Source organism: Hippichthys cyanospilos, chromosome 21 (genome assembly GCF_059441005.1).
Source record: "Hippichthys cyanospilos isolate Australia breed blue-spotted pipefish chromosome 21, RoL_Hcya_1.0, whole genome shotgun sequence".
NCBI lineage: Eukaryota > Metazoa > Chordata > Actinopteri > Syngnathiformes > Syngnathidae > Hippichthys > Hippichthys cyanospilos.
Genome location: NC_142389.1, coordinates 773,626 through 795,773, shown reverse-complemented (window position 1 = coordinate 795,773; position 22,148 = coordinate 773,626). Strand labels below are relative to the sequence as shown.

Here is a 22,148-nt window from a genome sequence, read left to right as displayed (position 1 = left end):
TGATCGTCGGCTCAACGTTTGTCTCGGCGAGATATTTGCCTGCATCGCCATTTGCCGGGACGACGTTCAAAGCGGCGTTCCGCCCAGCTCTTTTCAAAGTCCCTCGTTTTAGAGTTCTACGCGCATCCAACGCGCACATTGTCATGGACTATGCACGTTTGGCTCAGGAAAGGGAAAAATCACTTTTTAAAGTGGATGGGTCCTTTTAATAAAGTAATTTTTATACATCAACGTTTTATATTGTATATTTATTTCTTGATAACGGTTCCTTTATATAACTTTTTTCCTTTTTGCTCATTTCGAAATCTTTTCAGGTGGATGTAATCAACAAGGATATTTTGTGAAAAAAACAAAAACAAAACAGCAAAAAAGCAACACTTTTCCAAAATCCATTTTATTTGATGTATTTAAATATATAAATGAGGGAGTTCATTTAATATACCACATAAAACTATATTAAAAAAACGGCTAAAATGGTGGCAAATTTTATTTTCAACATAGTGTTACATCTGTTTGCAAAATGAAATAATAAATATTTGTCGAGAGAGAAAGTCATGTATATTTTTCCGTGAAAATAAAGGGCGAGCGGCCAAAAAGTAGGTCATCCGGCATGCAAGCAAATTTGCGGATGTCACCATGCGTGACGAAGAAGCGGCCAGCGCATCGGCGCGTAAAGTCACACACGCAAACACAAGTGGGCATCTTAATATGGCGTTATATAGCCGCCGTTCACTTCCCATTTTGCCGCGAGTCCGAACGAGGCGTTTGCCAATCTTCCTTCCACGTGGGCCGAGGCCTTACGAAAAAGCCCGCTTCCCCTTTTTGCAGGTGATGGGATACGCTGGGGTGGCGCGGGACAGGAAGTTACTCGTTTCCTTTCCCGGCCCCGCCCCGCAGCCGACCGCGATTACATCTTGGGCCGCCGCGCCTCGAATCGACTCCCGTTGAGCAAACGCTTCCGGTTTGAGACTTGAAACCAGATACCGGCGGTTGGCAAATGGGGCGTACCCCCGGGGTACGTGAGGGCATTTTATGTGAGCGTTTAACCGGGTACTTTTCTTTTGAAATCTAATGAATTGGAACGTGACGTATTCTAGTGGCTCCTTTGCAAGTAACTATTTCAGTGTTAAAGTGTCATAATTAGCTAACAGCACTTGTGCACAACCACAACTTCACAATTTAGCTAATTGTGGAATCACCGATTACTAAAAAGAAGAAATTAATCGATTGAATTGGATTTATTGCCCGGCCCTTATGTGTTCTGGTTTTGCGATCCTGGTCCCGCATGTAACTAACCCTGTAAAGCTTGTTATACAAGATCAATAACAGCCCTATTGACGAGATTGGCAAGATAGAAGCGCAACGATGAATCGATTGAAAAACAACGAATCGATTACAAACCAATTGGATAAGTAACGATAATGCAGTGATCATTTCAATCAGTTCGATTCGATTTTCTTTTGATTAAAAAGACGAACGAATGGATTTATGGCGCGGGCCTAGCGCCAGTTAAGACGGCGAGCGAGCTTTCCCTTCGCACCGATGTGACGCGCTTTTCTGGGTCACGGGCGGAAGCCAGCGTCTTTCTTCGCATTCGCGCCGGACGAGACACACAAAGAGAGCCTCGCGGACCACCGGCGCGACCGCACAAAGGCAAAAGCGGCCGACGGTGACGTGGGAACCGGCCTCGCTTACTCATCCGAGTTGAGTCAGCTGTTGCCGAGTTGAAAACATTAGCGTGCTCGATGTTAGGATGCTAGCGCAATCTTTTTTTTTTTTTTTTTTCCGAACGAGCCTCGGGCAGCTCTGAAAAAACATCAGGATGACTTTTACAGTCATGCTGACGAGAGATAAGAGAAAAACGCTTGCGGGAAAAGCAGCTAATCAGCTTAGCCACTGGGCTGATTCAATTTCATTGGTCTTAGCATGATAAGCCGGCAGACGCTGTAGCCGTGACATGATGCAGATGCTTTTTTCTTTTTTTTTTTTTTAACCAATTAACAAGCGATATTGAGGATATTTTACTATGCTTTTCTTTGGTGATGACAAGTGCCTACACGGACAAAGTGAAAAGGACTGCAGTGTCTGGTCACTAAATCAAGAGGGGAACTAAACTAGGTGTACATATACACACACAACTCTATATATGATTTTTTTTCTTTCCTTGTTTTCCAAACAGCAAGCGTGCAGAGTTAGCAGCTCCACAGCCACTTTGGAGCCAATCCCAAACACTTGAGTGGCGTTGGATGGATAGATTAGCCACGGCTAAAAGCGTTCGCTTCTGATAAGCGCCACATACTCGCCTTCGCCAGTTTTTTACATGTGTGGTGATCTGTCTATGTGGCACACAATATCATATATTGTTTTAATTCATATTAACATTTGCTTCTGATGAGCAAGCAATAGTTGATTGCTGGGTGAATTTGTCAACGCAGTGACAGGTGTGTCGGCGCTCCACATTAAAACAAAGCGTTCGATTCTGATGAGCGGCAAATACTCGACTGATCAGTGAATTTGTCGATGGGCGTATCCATGCACCAAATACAAAACAAAATGGTACTTTTGTTGAATGTGTTGATTAGCCTTTGCTTCCGATGAGCAGCAAATAGTATTCCTCAGTAAATTTGTCAGTTCGGCGATTGGCGCGTCCAAGCAATGTTTCGGCGTTTGGTTTTGGTTGGATGCAACAATTAGTTTTAACCAGCAGCACTTGATGACTCAGTGAAAAAAATCACTGCGTAGTGGCTTTTCTGAATGTAAATTTGCTTTCGGCTCTGATAAGCAGCACACGCCCGATTGAGTGAATTTGTCAATGCAGCTGCGGGCCTTTTACAAGAAAAATTTCATGAAATTCTTTTTTTTTTTTTTTCAACCTCTTTAAAATGATCTCCTGTGGACCACGTCAACAAAAGATCCGTTTTTTTCTTTCTTTTTTTGCAGCAAGCACGCACCCACGCAAGCAGCCTTTTATTCCGTAAAGCTTCCAGCCGAGCCAGAAAATTAAGAGGCCGGGCAACGTGCAATTTTTCCGTTGCTATGGAGCGAGGACACGTCACGCGCTAATCAAGGTTCTTACCACCGCACTTGGAGAATAGAGTTGACGTCGGCTCAAAGAAAAAAAATCCGCCGTAATAATAATACAAACGCTGTTATATGAAAAGTAACACAGTTAAAGGGAACATTGTACAGTACATGTGTGGGAGGACATGGTCCTATCATCTATTATCATTTAGTTTAGAAGGACCCCTTCTGGTCAGTGATGATAACTAGGCCCCAGTCCGAAAAAAAAAGACATCTTTTCCAAAAATTCTACATTTTATTTTTAAAATAAGTGATATTTACTGTCACTTGAGGGACCTTGAGATTGAAGACGTAAGGTTTAAATAAAAAAGAGGTTTAGCACAGGCATCATCTACTTAATTTTGTTATTGAAAAAGGGATAGTCTCGTTAGTCGGACGTTTTTAGCAGTGAACAGTTCATATTTTGTCTATAATTAACATTTATTTTAGGCATTTTAGACACTCTTTTAGGCTATCACTTTTCAGTGTGAAAGGAAAGCTCGCTCAGCATCTTAGCTGGCACTAGACAGTATTTGAAAAGATACATAAATATTTATATACACTGGATTTTTTGAAACTATATCAACCTTTTGAACAAATGTTTGCCGTCTCTCTCATTAAAATCATAATGACCCGAAATGATGGGATGAAATGAAGATTTCATGTTGCGGCCATATGGCCCAGCAGTAATCAGAACCAAACCCCATAGAGAGCAAAGAGCGCCACACTTACGGTTGAACACCCGCTGGCGTACGCGAGGCCTCCGGGGACGCTTCCTGAACCAGTTGAGGCGTCCCGGCAGCTCCATCCTTGCCCGGCGGCTCCCAGGAAAAAAAAAAAAAAAAGTCAACCTGCCATATCAATCCTTTGCGCATTAGTGGGGCGAGGGTACGGCGGGGGTCCCCTTCACCATGCCTTCCTGCAGAGAGACATGGCACGGTGCTAAGTTCATATTTTATTTATGCATGAGTCAGTGCAACCAAACCCCGGTGTGTGCTACTTGCCTGCCCCGGGTAGAGCCAATCAGAAGGCGGCTTGTGGCGGCTTGTAATATGATGCCCTTGGGGAGGGGAGGGGGTGATACAGTATACTAGACGTCTGCAAGAATGCAGGGAAATCCACCCGTGCGTCAATAAAATCAAAAGTAAAAAACAATTGTGTCACTTCTGATCAAATCTAAACACACGGGCATCAAGTCTGGAAAAAAAAAAGAAGTCCACTTTATTCACATTTATATATAGAAAAAACAAACAGTACACGCAATTGGTTTGTTCTTAATATAATAAATAAAAACATTTGGCACACATAACCCCAACTGTACAAAGATGAAAATACAACTGCAGTATGTAACATTAAAACTTGTAGATGGAAATTCAGCACTTGGAAGTGAATCGATAAATATAGAACATTTCTCACTATTTGTACTTACAGCTATATTTTAATTTTGTGTGCATTTGCTAGCAAGTGGCACTTGAACGACATTTCACAAAACGTACCTGGATCGTAACTAGGTTTGCAAAAGGGGTGGAAAATTCACTGGAGATTTTTGGAAATCCTCCTTAAATTCACTTTGTTGAATTTGGAGTACACTGCATTCCAATTCAGAACTATGCTCAAATATATTTTACGTTGCCTATTACAAGTCAACGCGATCCATTCTTGGTTGAATTCGTCACCCCAAGAATTTGACACCCCTAATTTTAACATTGACGATCATACAGGTAAAATGTGCTCTGATAAACATGAACGGCTGGAAACTTGAACACAAGGCAGGTCACTAACCGCACAATCACGACGTTTTAGCGCCCCCCGATGGCACGCTGAGCATGTGCAATGTGAGCAGGCAAATGGCAAAAAAAATAAATAAAAAAAAATGTAAGGTCCAGTCTGAAGGCACCATGAAATGACAGCTAAGCTTGGCCAGCCTTATCCTGAGGTACAAAAGACACGAGAGGCACGTCCAAAACGGTTTAGGAAAAAAGTCAGTTGAAAGAAAAAAAAAAAGTTAATGTTATGAGGAAAATATGTTCAAAAACGTCAAACGTTTAATGAAAAATATGTTCAAAAAAGAAACTATTTTCAATGATTTAAGGTGAAAAACGTAATGCAAAAACTGCCACAATGCTGGGATAAAAAACAATGTTGTTAAATTACAACTTTAACTCTGAAATGATGAAAAAAAATGGAATATTAAAAGAATGAAGTAAGATTTTTATGGGGAAAGAAAAAAGAATTATTTGAGGATGTTCAGTTTTTCAACCAATTAACTAAAAATAGTCTTAAAATTACAATGGAATTTTTTTTTATGAGTAGTTGGATTTTTACAGGGAAAAAGAAATCTTACAAGAATATAATGGAAACAACATGTATTGCTACAAAAAGTATGTAAGAATAAAGTGGCACTTTAGAGAGAAAAAGCAATCATTCTCTGACAAATATTATTTAGTTTGAGGCTTTGGGAGAACATTAACAATTCAGTTGCTTCTTAAGTTCCCCATCCATCCAGCTTAATATTTTGGAGTCCAAAGCGGTAACCTTCCAAGAATCGAGTGGCAGTTTTTGTGCGCATCAAGTAGAACTATTAAAGCACCAATTTATTTTTGGTCCAACTTCCAACTTTGTCTTCTTAACGTGGGCGAAGAAAAACAAATCCCCAAGTCTCCCTCACCGCAAATGTGACGATTTTAAATTTTGGCACCGTTTTGGCCTGTAGCGTGAAGAAAGCAAGCAGCGTAAGTTCCGAGAACCCCCGCGCGAACAGTAAGACCCTCCAGTGAAGACCCATTGCAACCAAGTGATCAAGTAAACGAAGTACAATCGCAGAAAGAAACCTGATGTAATGCTTTCAGCTTCCGCTGGGGGGCACTGAAAAGCACACTTGCGCCCAGTGGTACATCCTGTTTACAAGAGGAAGCGTGTGTGACAGAGAACATATCTTAACTCCGGTGAAGTCAAATGTCCTTAACATGTTCTGAAAATAGAACAACATAAAATGCTTGTGTGGAGGCAACGTGTAGAGTGTGGTGGTACCGCTTAGCTCTTCATCCTCCTCTGCATGTTTTTTTCTTTGTTCTTGTTTTAACGGATTGTCTTGAGCAGAGGGTTGTCGTCCGTCGCGCGCGTCTTTCAGTCCATCTTGTCGGGGTCGATGTTGTCCAGGTCGATGTCGGGCGAGGCCACGCAGCAGTAGCACAATTTTTGGGTATAAGACGAAAGCGTGTCTGAGAGGGAAAAAAATCCAATAGTGTAGAATGAAACATTGGTTTTAAATGATGCGGTCTATACTGTAGTAACTAGCACAAAGCATTTTGGGGTGGGGTTGTGTTGCATCGTATTTTGTTTTCTTTTAGGATTTCATTTTTTACTTCCTGTTGTCTGTATTTGTTTTGTTTTTCTTTATTGGTTTAACTTTTTTTTTTCAGGGGTGTCAAACTCGTTTTAGCTTGCGGGACGCCTAAAGGAAAATCTATACCCAAAAGGGCCAGATCAATAAAATCATGGTTATATATTTATATCACTTTAAAAAATAACAACTTCAGATTTATTATTCTTTTAAAATACTGTCGAAAATAGAACAATGATAACATGACTATTAATCATGAAATATTAAAATGACTATCATAAAACATTGCAAACAATACAACAATACATAAAAGATCAGATCATTTTTATACATTAACAAAATCATCTCGTGGATGGGATTAACCCTGTTTGCGGGCCAGATCTGGCCCGTGGGCTGTATGTTTGACATTCCTGTCACAGGTAATGCACTTTGTACAAAGCAATGACTATTTTCAAGTGCTATGAAAAAAAACAAAATACAAAAACAAACAAAAAAAAAACACCTGCTTGGGATTGAACGAGTTAAAAAGCAGACAAGATAAATGCATCTCTCACATAGGATTTTGCTGAGGAAGGCGGGCCTGGAGCTGCGTGGCAGGTGGAGGCAGAGGAAGTAGACGGGCACGCCGGACAGCGCCACGGCGATGCCCACCAGCGAGTTGATGGTGTCGCTGTAGAGTGGCACCACTACCAGGAAGAGGCTGCACGCGCTGTACGTGATGGGGAAGAACAAGGACAGCTGCGGGGGAACAACGAGGGAGCAAGTTAGTCAGACAAGCACACACAAAAAAAGTTTAAAACATGCAGCAGGCAAACGGAGCGCCTACCTTGATGGGTCGGTGCAGGTCTGGGGCCTTAAAGCGAAGGTAGATGAGGCTGACGATAGACAGGCCGATGAAGAGCCAGTAGTTGAAGCTGAAGTAGTTGATGAGGCGAAACACGTCGGGCACCGAAAGATACACCAGAGACATGGCGCCCTGATACAAAAACACACAAACTCCGCTCACCAAATACTGTCGAGAACTTGACATAAAAAACAAAAAAGAATCTAAGTAATCATGTGTATGCTGGTCTTGCCGTTCACTCCATTCCTGTAGGTGGCAGCAAAGTTAAACTCATTTTTACCACAGACTCAAATGAAATCGTTTACATTATCCTCTCATATTTTCCTTAAATAATGGCATTGTGTTGCTGTTTTTGCGATTGACATTTACTATTATCACCTTATAACTTAACAAAAACGCCTCACGCTTTCAGCTTACGTTAAAAAGCAAGGCAGGAATGGGCGTGAAGCGCTTGACGTGAATCATGGATAGGACGTTGGGCAGGTGGCCTTCTCGGGAACCCACGAAAAACAACCTGAGTTGACAAACAAAGCAAAAACAAAAAACAATTGAGTTGGGATGCTTTTTTTTTTAATGTACAACATGAAATAATTCATACGTGAGCTTTTAATGCCTCTCTCTGAATGAATTCATTGCATTTGTGCAGTTTTATTTGTATTCTTTAGGGTGCTCAAAGCAATCAAAATGTGACCTGGAGGCAGCGATGATAGATGAATTGAGTCCACCGTAGCAGGAAATGGCCACAGACAGCGGGATCAGCCAGCGGGCCCAGCCCAGAACCTCGTCAGCGAACGTCTGAGTAGAAAATTATTGTCATCGCTATTAACGTTCGAACATTGCCGATCCAAAGCAAGACGACAGTTGGCCATGTGCAAACAATTACAGCGCACTAATGGCATGGGCGGGAGCGCTTAAATTCGTTATGTCAACAGACAGACTTTCCGCTCGCAATCAGGCAGACGCCAACATTCGGGCCACCTGCACAATCTGCTGACATCCAGTTCAAGAGAGATGGCACAAAGTGGAATTGCAATAAAATTAGGATTGGCGTACTGGTTTTTTTCCAGGCATTTTGGTGCACTGGCTAATTTTTTTTTAATCTGTTTTAGACTAAGCTGTAGCCTGTATAATACAGTTTTGAAAGTCCATTCATATTGCTTTTAATGTTTTAATGAGCACTCTTTCTCAGGTTTTCTACGATTGCGGTCTCTCCAAAGAAAACTTCAATATTAGCTAGAACCCAAGGAAGACGACAATTGTTCCCATTGTCCAGAGACAAAAACGCAAGTTACTGGTTCTTGCGACTTCCCGAAACCAAACGGGTATGATCAAAACCCCCAGGGTTTCTGAGCTTCTCAAAAGTGCAACTTCCTTTAGGGCTTCACGTGGAAAATACTGACCACGGCGACAGCTTCACTGCTGAGAACCTGGTCGGCGTCCATGACCACGTAGTAGGCCACGTTGGTCAGGATGTAGATGACGGTGACGATGGGCATGGAAATGGCGATGCTCAGGGGGAGATTCCTGCAGAAACAAAAAAAAAAAACGTGCTTTGCAACTTTTGGGCGAAGGGTCAAGAGATTTTTTTTTTCTTGGTCCTCTACCTCTCTGGGTTCTTGATCTCCTCCGTGATGAAGTTGAGCGTGTCCCAACCGGAGTAGGAGTAGAGCGCCGAATAAAGGGCGAGCGCCATGTCGCCGGGGTTCAACTTGGAGCCTTGGAATGAGTCCTCAAAGTTCTGATTGAAACCTGTTGTCAAACCAAGCGCGGGGAGATTTTGTTTGTGCCCACATTCCCGTCAATTGAGCTCGGCGCCGTACACATGGGATCTCTGGTGCAAGCTTGGCGTCGAGGAACATAAATTCCCAGACGTACTTCTTCATTCGGCCTGATTTGTATTGCATTACATAAATGCCATATAAGCCTTTGTATATGTTACTATTTTGGGAAAATTTCTGAAAAAGTCCAGAAAGTAGGTGAACTTTAACTGTTTTAACGGTGACTTTATGTATTTGGAAACCAAAAAAAAAAAACTAAACAGTTTGCAATTCCTTGATCCCAAAAGTGAGTGTGGCCCCCGAAACCATTCAGATGCTCAAACTTTTTCACTTGACACCGTAAGGCACTCATAAAATAAAAATCAGCCAATCTGTGACAACACGCCCGGCGCCGACGACGACGGCCACAGGACACAACTTTGCAACGGGTCGAAACGCTGTAAATGGCGGGTGAGCGCCGATCAGTAACTTGAGCAGTTTAACGACTCGTACCTTGCCCCAGCTTGACAAGGCCGGCGACGATGATGACTATCAGCGCCAGCACTTTGGCCACGGTGGAGATGACCTGAAGAATGGCCCCCCACTTCACCTTCAAACAGTTGATGCACGTCAGCAAGCCTGAGAAAAGACCCACGTGTCAGTGACGGGAAAAGAGCGCAAGTTCTCATGGAAAAGTCAAAGGTTTTGGTTTTGTGGAGATTGGAAAAATGTGAAATGATGATAGGAAATGGTGGGAACATTCACAAGAAACACGTCTTTACAAAAAGTGTATTTGCAAGTGTAAACACCTTCTATAAAAATGGTGTTAATATACTGTGTATTTTTTATTGTTTTTTCAGCATATTGCGGAGAATTGTTTATGAAATGTCATACGCAGAAAAACTAAGTGACAAAATTCACAGTAAACATTCAACAAGTAAATATTGTCTATGGAAAATTTTGCATGAATTTGAAAGATTGTTTAATTAACTGCATACATTTTTTGTATGAAAACTTACAACAGAAATTTGAGACGTCTCATTGTATAGCAAAGATTATATAACATGTTTTACTACTCCTTTATCATTAGCATATAATAGCATATAATAATGCACGCACATGTAAAATGCAACTGACTGCAAAAGTGAATTAAACCTGAATTACAAAACAATTTGGCAGGAATGTCTATTTCAAGCAAATGAGGCAAAATATATGACTGATGAAATTCCAAGGTGCAAAGTGGGCCGATGGGGGCCGCTTACTGGATTTCGCAACCTCAACACGTGTTTAACTAATGCTTGCCCCGCCCGCTCGGTCGGAGACGTTATCAGCCCCGAGCAAACACCGTTCAGACCAGATGAATGGAGGAAAATGTTAGAGAAAAAGCTAGAGCTGGATGACTTTGAAATTCAGCTAATAAGAATTTTCCCCCCCACTCCATTATACAATTAGGCTTTAATATCACAGTTATTTTTTAATGGTCCTTGTACTTTGAATTTTTTTCAACAATCAGATTTTTGTGAACAATTTGGAGAAATCTGAATAATTTTGGTGCAAATTTCATACGGATTTGAAACGTCAGTAGATCTGGAAAATCTTTTTAAAATTGCTTGAATTTTTTTTTGTAATGATTTGAAGCGAAATAGTTTGAATGCTTGAAACTCACAAATGATGGCGGCAGCGATGAGACGGACGGCGTAATAGGGGGCGGAGCATGTGGTGAAGAAGGGCTGCACCAGGTAACTGGAGAAGGTCAAGGCGATCACCGCCTGACAAGCCGGTTCCACGATCAACAACGACGTCCACAGCCTGCCCGAAGAGAGGAAGGTAAAGGAGGAGCAGAAGTAGATAATGCAGAAAGAAGAGGAGCAGAAAAGAAAGTGCGGCCGGAGTAGGAGCAGAAGAAGAACAAACACGAGGAGGAGGAAGAGGAAATGAAGAACAGAGCATAAGAAGAGGAATGAGGAGCAGCAGAAGATGGAAGAGTAGCAGGAGAATGAGCAGGAGGAGAAGACAAAGTGGGAGGAGAAGAAGCAAGAGCAGAAGGAGCAGAAGAAGAGGAAGGAGCACAAGAGGGAGGGGAAGAAGGAACAGAAGAAGAAGTAGCAGCAAGAGGAGCGGTAAAGGAGGAGTTGCCGGAAGAGGAGGGGGAGCAGAAGGAGAACAACAAACAGAGGGAGGAGGATTGGAAGAAGAGGAAGGAGCAGAAGGAGGACAAGAAGGAGCAGAAGGAGAAAGAGCACAGGGAGGTGGAGGAGGAGAAAGAGGAGCAAAAGAGGGAGCAAACGAAGGAGAAGGAAAAGAAGGGGTAGAAAATGGAGCAAAAGAAGAAGAGAGCGCAGAAGAGGTAGCAAAAGAAGGGGTAAAAGAAGGATCAGAAGAAGTTTTTGCGAGGGAGTCACGGCAGGGGCGCGCTGGCTCGGCGATGAGACGCCGCATACCGAATGAAGGCCAAGAAGCCGCCGAAGGCCTCCAGGATGTAGGCGTAGGAGGCTCCCGATTTCCTGATGGTGGTGCCCAACTCGGCGTAACACAGGGCGCCCAAAACGGAGAAGACCCCTCCCACCGCCCATATGACCAGTGACAAGCCAAAGGAGCCGGTGTACAGGAGCACGCCCTGCAGGGGGAAAGGAAAACACGGCCGCCGTTTTCAAGTTGCTCCGGAACTTCTCAAATCCTCATCCATCCACCTTGTGCGGGGACAGAATGGACGCAACTTTCCCATTTTACAGCGATTTTGTGTTTTTGGAAATATTTTGCCACATTTTTTAAGTTTTTTTTTTTTAATATGGCAAGAAATTTTTAAGCCTTCTGTAGAAATTTAAGAAACACGTGAAAATGTTTCGGGAAATGTGGTAATTTTTGCTTTGTGAACATATGAAGATGTGTAAAGGTGGCCTTTTCATTGCTTTCATCTTTGACCTGAACATTTCATGTTTAATAAAACGCCAAGCAAGCAATTTGAAATCATTTTTAACACATTTAGAAAACGTTTCATTTTCATATCACTAATTTTGATCACATTTTATGCTCAAACTTTTTGGTTGTCATGAACATTTTGAAAAGTCGGTAAAGTACTGTAGGACATTAATGAAAAATGTATGACTTTAATTAATGTCGCTAAAAATAACTAACCATTCATGGGATTTTAGAAAAAAAAGTTGACATTTCTAATGCGAGAACTCCTTTTCCCTTTTGTCCGAGTTAATGTTTAATTGTCGGAATTCAATTCGCTGTGAGATTAAAATCTTGAGAGGAACAAGTTGAAGTACGAGCTCAACACTCCTGCTCAATCGTCACACGGCAAGAGCGCGCCGGTGGCGCAAGGCCAGTCTGACGCAATCGGGCAGGTTGCGCGGCTCCTTCCACGTTACCTTGGGCGACACGAAGATGCCGGAGCCGATCATGTTGCCCACGATGAGGCAGACGCCGTGGAGCAGTGAGATCTCCTGCTTGAGGCGCACGCCGCCTTGCGACGCCGTGTCTGCTTCCTCCGCGACCATGCTGACGGGCTCCCGCGAGCGGAGTGAAGCCACGGCCAGGAGAGCTGGAGGGGGGGGGAGTACAATAGTGGGTGGGGATTAGCGCCTGGGTGTGTGCATGAGAGAGGGAGTGTGAGAGAGAGGAGCGACAGAGTGAGAGTGAGTGAGAGAGCGAGAGCGAGAGAGAGAGAGGGATCAGGCTTAGCAGGTTAGCTAGTATTCTAGCTTGCTAGTAGAAGACAAACTTGTGTGGGAGAGCGCCTGAGTGAGCAAGAAATCAGGATTAGCAGGTTAGCTAGTATTCTAGCAATCTAGTATAGGACAATCATGTGTGGAAGAGAGAGAAGGGAGAGAAAAATCAGGCCTAGCAAGTTGCCTAGTATTCTAGATAGCTACCAAAAGACAAACTTGGGGGGGAGAGAACGAAAGAGAGAGCGAGAGAGGAAAATCAGGCTTAGCAGGTTAGTTAGAAAATCAGTTAGAAAAATCAGGCTTAGTAAATTAACTAATATTCTAGCCAGCTAGCGTAAAACAAACTTGTGCGACACAGAGCGAGCTATTCAGCTAGCATTCTAGATAGCAAGGCTTAAGTCATGACAGGGTCGGAGAGAGAGAGAGAGCTTTAGCAAGTTATAAGAGAGAGAAAGCGCGAGAGAGAGTGAGCAAAATCAGGCTTGGCAGGTTAGCTGGTATTCTAGCTAGCTAGTAAAAGACAAATTTGTGCCAGGGAGAGAGAGCAAGAGAGCGAGAGAGAGCACTGCGCTAGTAAATAATGACAGTTGACAGGAAGTTCCCCTCAAGAGTGATATGAGTATCAAGTGACAAGTCATCCAACGCCCCTGCACCCGCAGACCAGAAGAGAAATTTCCCTCCAATTGGCTTGCATCGGATTTGCTTCGAAATGCCAAGGAAGTCTTTGGTTTCGTTATAAACGGAAAGGGAACATTTGACTTAACTCCAGCAAAACGTCAGAAAGCTTTCGGGACAAGACTTTGTTGACTTGTTAGAGTTTGCAACAAGGCGAGAGGTCGACCGGGCGTGAAGTGTAAATGTGCGTACACTTGCGCGCCAAGAGCGCAAGGAGGGGTTGGGGGGTAAAAAAAAAAAAAAAAAAGGCTTTCAGATGAGGGCTCAGACGTTCACGTGTAATTTCCATACAGTCACATTCCTGAGGGGGTTAAAAGACAACCGGATTAAAACACAATGGTCACCTGATGCGGTCAGCTCAAAGAACTAAGCTCCATTTTTTTTTTTTTCGCCCTTTCTTTACATACCGAGACCTAGCAAGGCACGAGGCCGTGTAGTACATTACCGGAACAATGCAATTATTTCAACACCGATGACAAATAATTTGGCAAAAGTAATGTCAAATGACTAACATGCATGTTTAATAACAAGTTAGCTAGCTATCGAGAATATCAATGACTTTCATTGTGATGCCTTTGCAAGTGGGCAAGGTGAGCTCTTTGAGATGCTTAGCGAACGGGACAAACAGGCTTAAACAAAATGACAGAATAAAATTGCAAACAGCTGATGTGGGCCACGACTCACAGCTCAATGCTCACAATCATAAAACAGACAAACTGGATCATAATACTGACATCACAAGGTCAAACTTAAATGCACGAATACTACAGTACATACAGTATGTACATTTTATTAAACTTAACTCGTTCTATGCCAAAGAATATTTTAATGATTTTCCTGCATGTTTGTGGTTGTGTTCATTCAATCCTAGGTACTTGTTTATATATATATTTTTTGTTCAATATTTTCAAGTGTTGGGCTGAAAGACAATTTAGAAAGGGCCACTAAGATGTATTTTTAACTTCAACTTATTAAAAACATTAAATAATAAAAAAAACAAAACAAGCAAGGACATATTGTCTTGTAATACAATTATTCCAAAATCAAATGGACCACCCCCACACTATCATTTTCAACTTTTGTTTTATGGTTTGAAAAATATCGTTGTGGGCCATGTCAAAACATAGTTTGTACGGGTCGCCAAAATGGTTTGTATTTAAGAATATAATGTCTGGACCCCCCAAAAATTAAACATGTCTGTGATTGAATGAGCTAATTATAGTTTGTTTATTTCAAAACCTTTTCATATTTGAAACAAAACTGTAGGTTTAGAAGCAATGCAATACCTCTTTTAAATGAACACTATAAATATAGATAGGCGCATTGGAAAAATCTTGAAATGAAATCCGGAGACGACCACGCATGCTCGTGTTGATGACGTAACGCCTCAGCATTTTCCTCCCGTCTTTAAAATTAAAATTCCAGTCGTCATCGCATGTTCATTAAACGGCAAAACTGCGGTTGTTCACAGCTGCTATCGAGGTGGGAGGGAAGAAGTTAGCAGTCACCACGTTTGCTCCAAAACGTCCTGAAAAAAAGCACCAAGCGTGGCTCTCGTGCTAACACTTAGCATGAAGTGACGCCATATGCTAATGCGAAAGGATGCCCGGGATGCTAACCAGTCAAACGCTCGCGTCGCAGTCTCCCACTCGCCGTTTTTTTTTTCCTGTCTCGCCCAGGCTGTTCAAAGCAGACAAAAAGAACGCGTGGGCGTCTGAAGGAGCGAGAGAAAGAGAGGGGCCGTTTTGAGCTCGAAAATGGGCTAAAACGCCAACATACCGGCGTGTGGCCACCAGGAAGAAGAAAGGTGAGGAGAGGCGCGCGGCTGCTTCTTCCAGACTGCTTTAGCTAATGTAGCAACATCTGCACTTAGCTAGCCCGGTCGGCCGGCCGGCTAGCTCCTCCTCCTTCTTCAACTCAGTCCAAATCAAAAAGCGTCGTCACGCTCAAACTTGTCTTCCCGACTCATTCCTTTCTCACCTTGAGTGCTTAGAGAAATTCATGCTTAATTTGAACTCGAGGCGGAGGGATATTTGTCGGCCTGTCACTAAGTGGGCTTCAGGTAATCATCGCCTCCTCCGCCAAAGATCAAGGTAGTGCCATAAACACTTTGCAAAAAAAAAAAAAAATCCACTTGGAGTCAACAATCATTTGACAGATAAACTCATTCAACCGTAATGGCATGTACGTTCTAACGTACCTGTAGAATAATTTCATAAAAAACGCCATTAAAGCCGCGGAGTATTTATTTGCCTTGCACGTGGCATCAAAATGCCCAACAGAAATAATAAAAAAATAAATAAGAAGGTCGATATTACTTCTTTTAGACTCATGCAGTACAATTCGCGAGTAGGCACGATAGTACTTTTCTCTTCCAACTTAAGGTATAATACAGGCCACATGAGAAAAAACAACAACAACAAAAAACCATATGGTCCAGCATTAGTGATTGTCAAGACCCTGGGCAGCAACAAACACAGTTGTTGTTGGGTTTTTTCAAATCAAGAGGTTTTTTTGCCACCTGCTTCCCACTGCTCATATTTCACGTGATATCTTTAATATTGAATTGCACGCGGTCAAATGCTTGACAGCAGCCTTGGCGTGGATTACAGGATGCGGCGGCTTTTATTGTGAAGACGCGCGTGTCAGGCCCACACCCGGGCCACCTGCTTCCTGTGGCCGATCGCGGAGCAGCAGGCGCACGGGCGAGCCCCCCTTTCTCAGTGCTGACTCAGTGCCTTAGCAGCAGTCGTGCCCATCCCTGACAAGGAGCAAGCCGCAGCAGCATCCTCCGCCCAGAACCGCACAAATGGCCAAAACCGCGATTGGTGAGTCTTCGCATATTCCTTCCTTTCCGAATATTGTCACCGTACGCACTGCGTGGATATTTGAGGATGCTGGGGAGGGATGCGGCGACACCCTTTGCACAAAAGGATGCTGGTGGATGATTGCCTGGGAATATTGCGCAAGGCATCCCGAATTTCCCCATGTCTATTTTATTTTATTTTTTTTAACGTTTTCTATTTCGCACGCCACACCTTTTGTCTCCCAATCAATACATGTCAGGAGTCAGCCACCGTACCCATTTTAATCAATCGGTCCAACAAATCTAGATGATCCATTTCTGTGTCTTTTTTTTTCTTTCTTTTTGCCTTATAAAGGGCGTTGCAGCAATGCCACCTGAGTCACGGCGGCGCCGCATAATGCAGAGCCAGCGACCCCACCCAACATCACCCGTGGCCCCCCCTGCACCCTCCCCACTCAGCCATCCTCATTTGCAAATCTTTCATCTATTTTCTGCATTTCTATTGTGCAGGCGGGCACACATGGGTGCCATATTTTTCTTTCTTTTTTTTGGCAGAATAGCAAAAAAAAAAAAAAAGCCATGAAATCCATGAGGAATGTGCAAAAAGACGATAAGCTTGTGTTAGCGTTAGCAACAGTGCGATTCATTTTGAAAGCGTGTGATCGGCTCTTGTTAGCGTTCTGCTTGAGGAGGCGCTTGATGGATGGGGGGTGCGCGCAGACAGGCAGCGAAGAGGGGGGGCGCCGGCATCCCTGAGCGTTTATATATTTATTTGTCGCCGCCCTCGTCTTGGCCGACGGGAGAAGGCTGGCTATTCGACATTCTATATCATGTGAGAACTCATCCAGTGTGTTCACTGATACCATGTACTTATACCACTGCAACGTTTGATACAAAAAAAAGCACGAGTATCGACATCTTGAAATAGAGCCAGATATTGGCCCGATACCGATACTACCAATCGATACTTGCCCATCCTTCATCATCAACTTTTAACGTTCAAAATATTTGTGGAATAGCAAGTGGTGCGACCTATCTCACAAATGAGACGCACACCACCTCCAACAACGGAATGTAGACGAGCAAAAGGTGCTTTGATCTCTTACTGTGCAGTACTCTAGATCTGCACAGATATCACATTCTAAAAGGGTGCATCCATCTCCCCAAAATCCAAAGGGATGCCAGATTACAGTGGTGCGTATAAATCACGCACCCCTTCTATATCATCGTTGGTATCTCTACACATTGTAGAATAGAAAGTGGTGCACATCCCAAAGCAATGGGTCCATCTCAACAATAAAATGCGAACGCCCTTTTTGGACTACAAAATGGGACTTGTAAACTACGCACCACCTTCCAGACTAGCAAGTGCTGCGTATAAACCACACAGCCCTTCAATATCAAGAAAGATTTGGAAGATAGAAATTGATGAATCTGTGTTTCCTTGGCATCCTGACACAATGTAGACTAGAAAGCGGTGCGCACCCCCATAACAATGACTTCAAAATGTGTGATGTGACGTACTTACAATTTACAACAACCCTCCAACAGAAATGATTTACTATAATGTGGCCCTTGATAAAAAAAAAAAAAAGTTTGACACCCCCATCTCTGACCACCCCAAAATGTATTTGCCGTATAAACAGCTGTTCAGGTTAACGGCAGTTACAAAACACTAATATATAAACAATAGCCAAGTGCTTTGCTGATAAATTCAATCATTTTTAAGAAAGTCATTGTGCCCCTCGCATACTGTTATATTTGCGTATGTGACCCTTGGGAAAAAAAAAAAATGGACACCCCTGGTCAAGGATCATCCATGTCCATTTCAGTGAGATACAATCGAAAAAAAAGCAGAAAAATGCGTCGACTTCAACCGAACTGCAGACCTGATTTCGGCTCCTCTCGTGATGATTTTCGGGGGGGTTGGTCATCGGCTGAATTCCCGCGGAGCGATCGGCTCCTATATCACAATTGCCTTTTCCATATTTTGTCTCCAGCGGGGGGGCGTGCAACCTAAAACCCAATGAGTGCATTTTATCCAGCCGGCCATGCGACCGTCAAAACAAAAGAAACGCTCGTTAAAACACAATCCAAACATTCAAGCCATAAATCTTTACCATATAGAATAATAAACCTTCTTTTTGTGGTACTTTTTCCACACACGTTCACGCGGCCCTTGAAGAAAATGATCCAAAAGACAAATATTGGACACTTTAACCGACATATAAATCTCAAATTGAAATGGGCTAATATGCTAGTGCATAGGTGTCCAATCTATGGCCCGCGGGCGGCCCGACGTCCATATTTTTGCGGCCTATACGAAAAAAAAACATTTTAATTTTGTTTTATAAAAGTAATAGTGGCGTAGCAGTTTAACCAACTACTTTATCCAGAGTAATTGCGTGTGCTATTTATTTTTTTCTTGTTCGATAAGTTTAAGTAAAGAAAACAAGTAAATATTGCGGCCTTTCGTCTTTTTAGCTCTCGTCACCAGAGGAAAAAGTTTCAATTTCCCCGCGCCCATGTCTCACTCAAACAATCACGCAGCCTAATGACGTCTTGAGTATGCAATCGCCCCCTGGTGGTTGGATGAACACTTTTTTTCAACCTGGCTTCGGCAGGTGCAGCAAAGCTCTCATGTGCCAAATGAAACAAAAGCTCGGCTTATCAAAAAAAGGCATCAAATAAAACAAGATTCATGATTATGCATAAGCCAGTTTGAAAAAAATGATCATTAAAAAAACGGTGTGGCGTGCAATGAATAAAAAATGCGGTGAATTCAAAGTGGAAGATGCCGCCGGCAGCGACAAAATGACACCAATAAAGACAAGCGGCCACCCGAGGCATTTGTTTTATTATTTTTTTCCTCGGGGGGGAGGGGGGCGTGATGATGAGCAACATCAAAGTGTTCCCGTGGCGGCAAAAGTGGGTTAATGAAATTCCGTCCGTCACGCTTTTGTCTCGGCAGCTTACAAGGAGAAGATGAAGGAGATTTCTGTCTTCTCGCTCATCTGCTCCTGTCTGTACCCCGACAGCCGCAACAACACCCTGGGCGACTTTGAAGGTAACCTGGACGCTGTTAGCGTGACCCAAAATTGGAAAAGAAAAAAAAAACAAGTAAAAACGTACATAAATTCCACACAACTTTTTTTCTGTGTAGTCAAGAAATTGATCATTTTATATATAAATATATAAAAGACTTGCGGCGGGATTTTGCAGAGCTGGACATCAAGCCCATCAACAAGCGGGCGTCGGGCCAGGCCTTCGAAATCCTCCTGAAGCCCACGTCGCCCGTGTCGGACGCCGCCCACTGCGTCACCTCGCCCCCCAAGAGGGACATCTCCCTGGACGACATCCAGAAGAAGCTGGAGGCCGCCGAGGACCGCAGGAGGGTAAGCGCTTTCCCGTCCGTTCGCAACCTGTCGGCCAGGTCGGAGACACCATTTAAAAAAAAAAAAAGAGAGAGAGAAGCTGAGCCCAGGACCAAACATGAGCACTCAGAATTCATGACTTGAATGGCTTTTTGGCTCATAGCTTCGCATTTTTGCATTAGGTGCTGGCTAGCGGCTCCTAGCTTAGCATTGTGCATTCTGTGCCCTCTAGCATGGCTCCTAAATTAGCCTGTTTGCACTATGCATTCTGTGCTGGCTAGTATGGCTCCGAGCTTAGCATTTCTACATTCAGTGCTGGCTAGCGTGGCTCCAAGCTGAGCATTTTGCATTCTATGCCCTCTAGCATGGCTCCAAAATGAGCCTGTTTGCATCACGTGCTGGCTAACGGCTCCTAGTTTAGCATTTTTGCATTCAGTTCTGGCTAGCACGGCTCACAGCTTAGTGTTTTTGCATACTGTGCTAGCTAGCAGAACTTAGCTTAGCATTTTTTTGCATTCAGCGCTAGCTGACACGTGCATTCTGTGCTGTTTAGCATGGCTGTGCCTTCTGTGCTATCTAGCGTGGCTCCTGGCATTAGGTTTTTTGCATTCTGTGCTGGCTAGCGGTTCCTAGCTTGGTATTTGTATGTTCTGTGCTAGCTAGCCTGCTTCCTGCTTCCTGCTTCCGTTTTTGCCTTCTGTGCTGGCTAGCATAGCTAGCTTTGCGTTTTCTGTGTCTTGCATCAGTCCCAGGAGGCGCAGGTGCTGCGGGCACTGGCGGAGAAGCGCGAGCACGAGCGCGACGTGCTCCTGAAGGCCATGGAGGAGAACAGCAACTTCAGCCGCATGGCCGAGGAGAAGCTGCAGTTCAAGATGGAGCAGATCCAGGAGAACCGCCAGGCCTACCTCCACGCGCTCATGGAGCGCCTGCAACAGAGGGTGAGCACCTGTTATGTTGTTGACTTCTTCACGAGAATATGTTTCATGCGCCTCCAATAATCAGGATAAGATTGTGCATAGGCAATATCAATGAACTCTACGAGTTATCTCGTTATTTCATCACGGGAAGGGTTAGGCTGAACACTGAATGTGTTGAGCGGCAAAATCTACTCCTTTCTTTCCATCTCAAGGGACAGCCATTTTGGTTGTTACCTGGACTCCAAGAAACTGCGTCAGTGTGAGGCAAAATGGCCGCCTCCAGAGCTAGATTACAAGGAAAAAAACAATTTTTTTTGCTGCTTGATTCATATTCCAAAAACAATATTATTCTGAATGCCATGTTGCTGTGAACTCCAGACTATAAACCATTACTTTTTTCTCACGCTTTGAACCCCGCGGCCTATAGTACAGTGCAGCCTATCTATGTGTGTGTTTTTTTTTTTTAACTATCCACCAGAGGGTAGTCTCTCAACAAACAATACAATATTGATTTTGCATCGCAATTTTTCTCGATTTATTGATAATTCGATAAACTTTCCGAAAGTACGTTGTTTGAGCGCATTTTAATCATACGACAGCTAACTGGATTTGACAGCTTGACGGCGGCTAAAATGTTTTGTCGCCCGGCTTTGACGAATGGACTTTGACGCTGCTGAGGAAGCCAGCGCGGGAAAGCTTTTGGACTAATATGCGCCGACTCTCTCCCCTCAGGAGAAACACGCTCAGGAGGTGCGCAGGAACAAGGAGTTGAGAGAAGAGGTGACAGCGTGAGGAGGTCCCGCTAAGCCCCGCCCCCTTTCTCCTCCCCTGGGTCCCGGTGTCCTGTCAAGCTGAAGTTCTCTCCCGTATCTTCCTTTTTTCAACCACACAGCATCCCTGGCAGTGGCAAGCACACATGGGTGCTTTTTTTTTTTTTTTTTTTTTGGAAGGGGGGTGTGTCATCAATCTTCTTGATAATAAATCAAAATCAGCCACTCTTCCGATAGCCGGAAAGTGTATGTAAATACTTTTTTTTCTTACATCCAGTCCAAAAAGTACCGATTACAGTCCAACATCCTTTATGATCTTTATTTTTGTTGCTGAGCTAAAATGGCATCCCGAATCTCTTTGTTCAGTCACGCGTTTAGCATAGCACACAGCTAATTAGCGTTTAGCAACGCAGCAGACGACAACAAACCCGGAAGCCCCGCCCCCCTTCGCATCTTCTGTCACCCACTTTTTAGCAGAGGAGCAACGTCAGAGGTTGAACCCCATTGGTTGGTGCCGTGTCATGTGACTCTTTCCATTCGTGCGCGTGTGTGTGAATCGCTCTCTTTCTGCATTACTGTACATCTTTGTCAAGCAAGCTGTGGTTAATAAAGATTTGGGGTTCAATGAACAACATGGCCTTTTTCGAGTGATCATATTATGAATCATGAGAAATTTATGCATGTTTACACTGTTTACTGCACGATACATCAAGAAAAAGGGACAAATAAATATTGTTGGAATGGCATTTTTACTTCTCAAAAAGTGCTGAAAATCCAACTTATTGCAGTACCGCATTTAGCCACTTGATAGCGGCAAAAATACTTCAAACCGACTCATAACTTTGTGTAAGTGGTATTTTCAGTATCGCAAAATAACTCGGGACAGTTGATGTAATTAGTATTTTTTGCACAGTGCGCAATAAAATAT

The 22,148-nt window shown here is 43.4% G+C and overlaps 2 protein-coding genes across 3 annotated transcripts; one reads left to right on the top strand and one right to left on the bottom strand.

Moving 5' to 3' along the window:
• Window positions 1–4,251: 4,251 nt before the first annotated feature.
• LOC148405984 (Y+L amino acid transporter 2) lies at window positions 4,252–18,183 on the bottom strand. Of its 2 annotated transcripts, none has more exons than XM_088404528.1 (12): window positions 18,049–18,183; window positions 12,379–12,551; window positions 11,446–11,621; window positions 10,671–10,813; window positions 9,518–9,643; window positions 8,852–8,996; window positions 8,648–8,771; window positions 7,939–8,042; window positions 7,665–7,761; window positions 7,230–7,379; window positions 6,958–7,141; window positions 4,252–6,281 (listed from the first exon to the last, which is right to left on the bottom strand). In XM_088404528.1, exons 2-12 carry the CDS (start codon window positions 12,505–12,507, stop codon window positions 6,187–6,189), a joined length of 1,473 nt encoding a protein of 490 aa, XP_088260654.1. In that variant the 5' UTR covers window positions 12,508–12,551; window positions 18,049–18,183; the 3' UTR covers window positions 4,252–6,186. The 2 variants fall into 2 exon arrangements, with proteins under 2 accessions (XP_088260654.1, XP_088260653.1); XM_088404527.1 differs by lacking the exon at window positions 18,049–18,183 and adding an exon at window positions 15,133–15,349.
• On the top strand, window positions 15,000–21,852 carry stmn2b (stathmin 2b). Its single transcript, XM_088404536.1, has 6 exons — window positions 15,000–15,160; window positions 15,966–16,181; window positions 19,131–19,226; window positions 19,382–19,554; window positions 20,280–20,471; window positions 21,183–21,852. Exons 2-6 carry the CDS (start codon window positions 16,163–16,165, stop codon window positions 21,240–21,242), a joined length of 540 nt encoding a protein of 179 aa, XP_088260662.1. The 5' UTR covers window positions 15,000–15,160; window positions 15,966–16,162; the 3' UTR covers window positions 21,243–21,852.
• Window positions 21,853–22,148: the final 296 nt, after the last annotated feature.

Coding starts and splice junctions, on each gene's coding strand:
- LOC148405984 (XM_088404528.1), bottom strand. CDS start 12,507: ATGGTCGCGGAGGAAGCAGACACGGCGTCGCAAGGCGGCGTGCGCCTC. Junction 8,043..8,647: donor GCAGTGAAGCTGTCGCCGTG/GTCAGTATTTTC, acceptor TTTTCTACTCAG/ACGTTCGCTGACGAGGTTCT. Junction 7,142..7,229: donor ACCTGCACCGACCCATCAAG/GTAGGCGCTCCG, acceptor GTTCCCCCGCAG/CTGTCCTTGTTCTTCCCCAT.
- stmn2b (XM_088404536.1), top strand. Junction 19,555..20,279: donor CCGCCGAGGACCGCAGGAGG/GTAAGCGCTTTC, acceptor GTCTTGCATCAG/TCCCAGGAGGCGCAGGTGCT. Junction 20,472..21,182: donor TGGAGCGCCTGCAACAGAGG/GTGAGCACCTGT, acceptor CTCTCCCCTCAG/GAGAAACACGCTCAGGAGGT.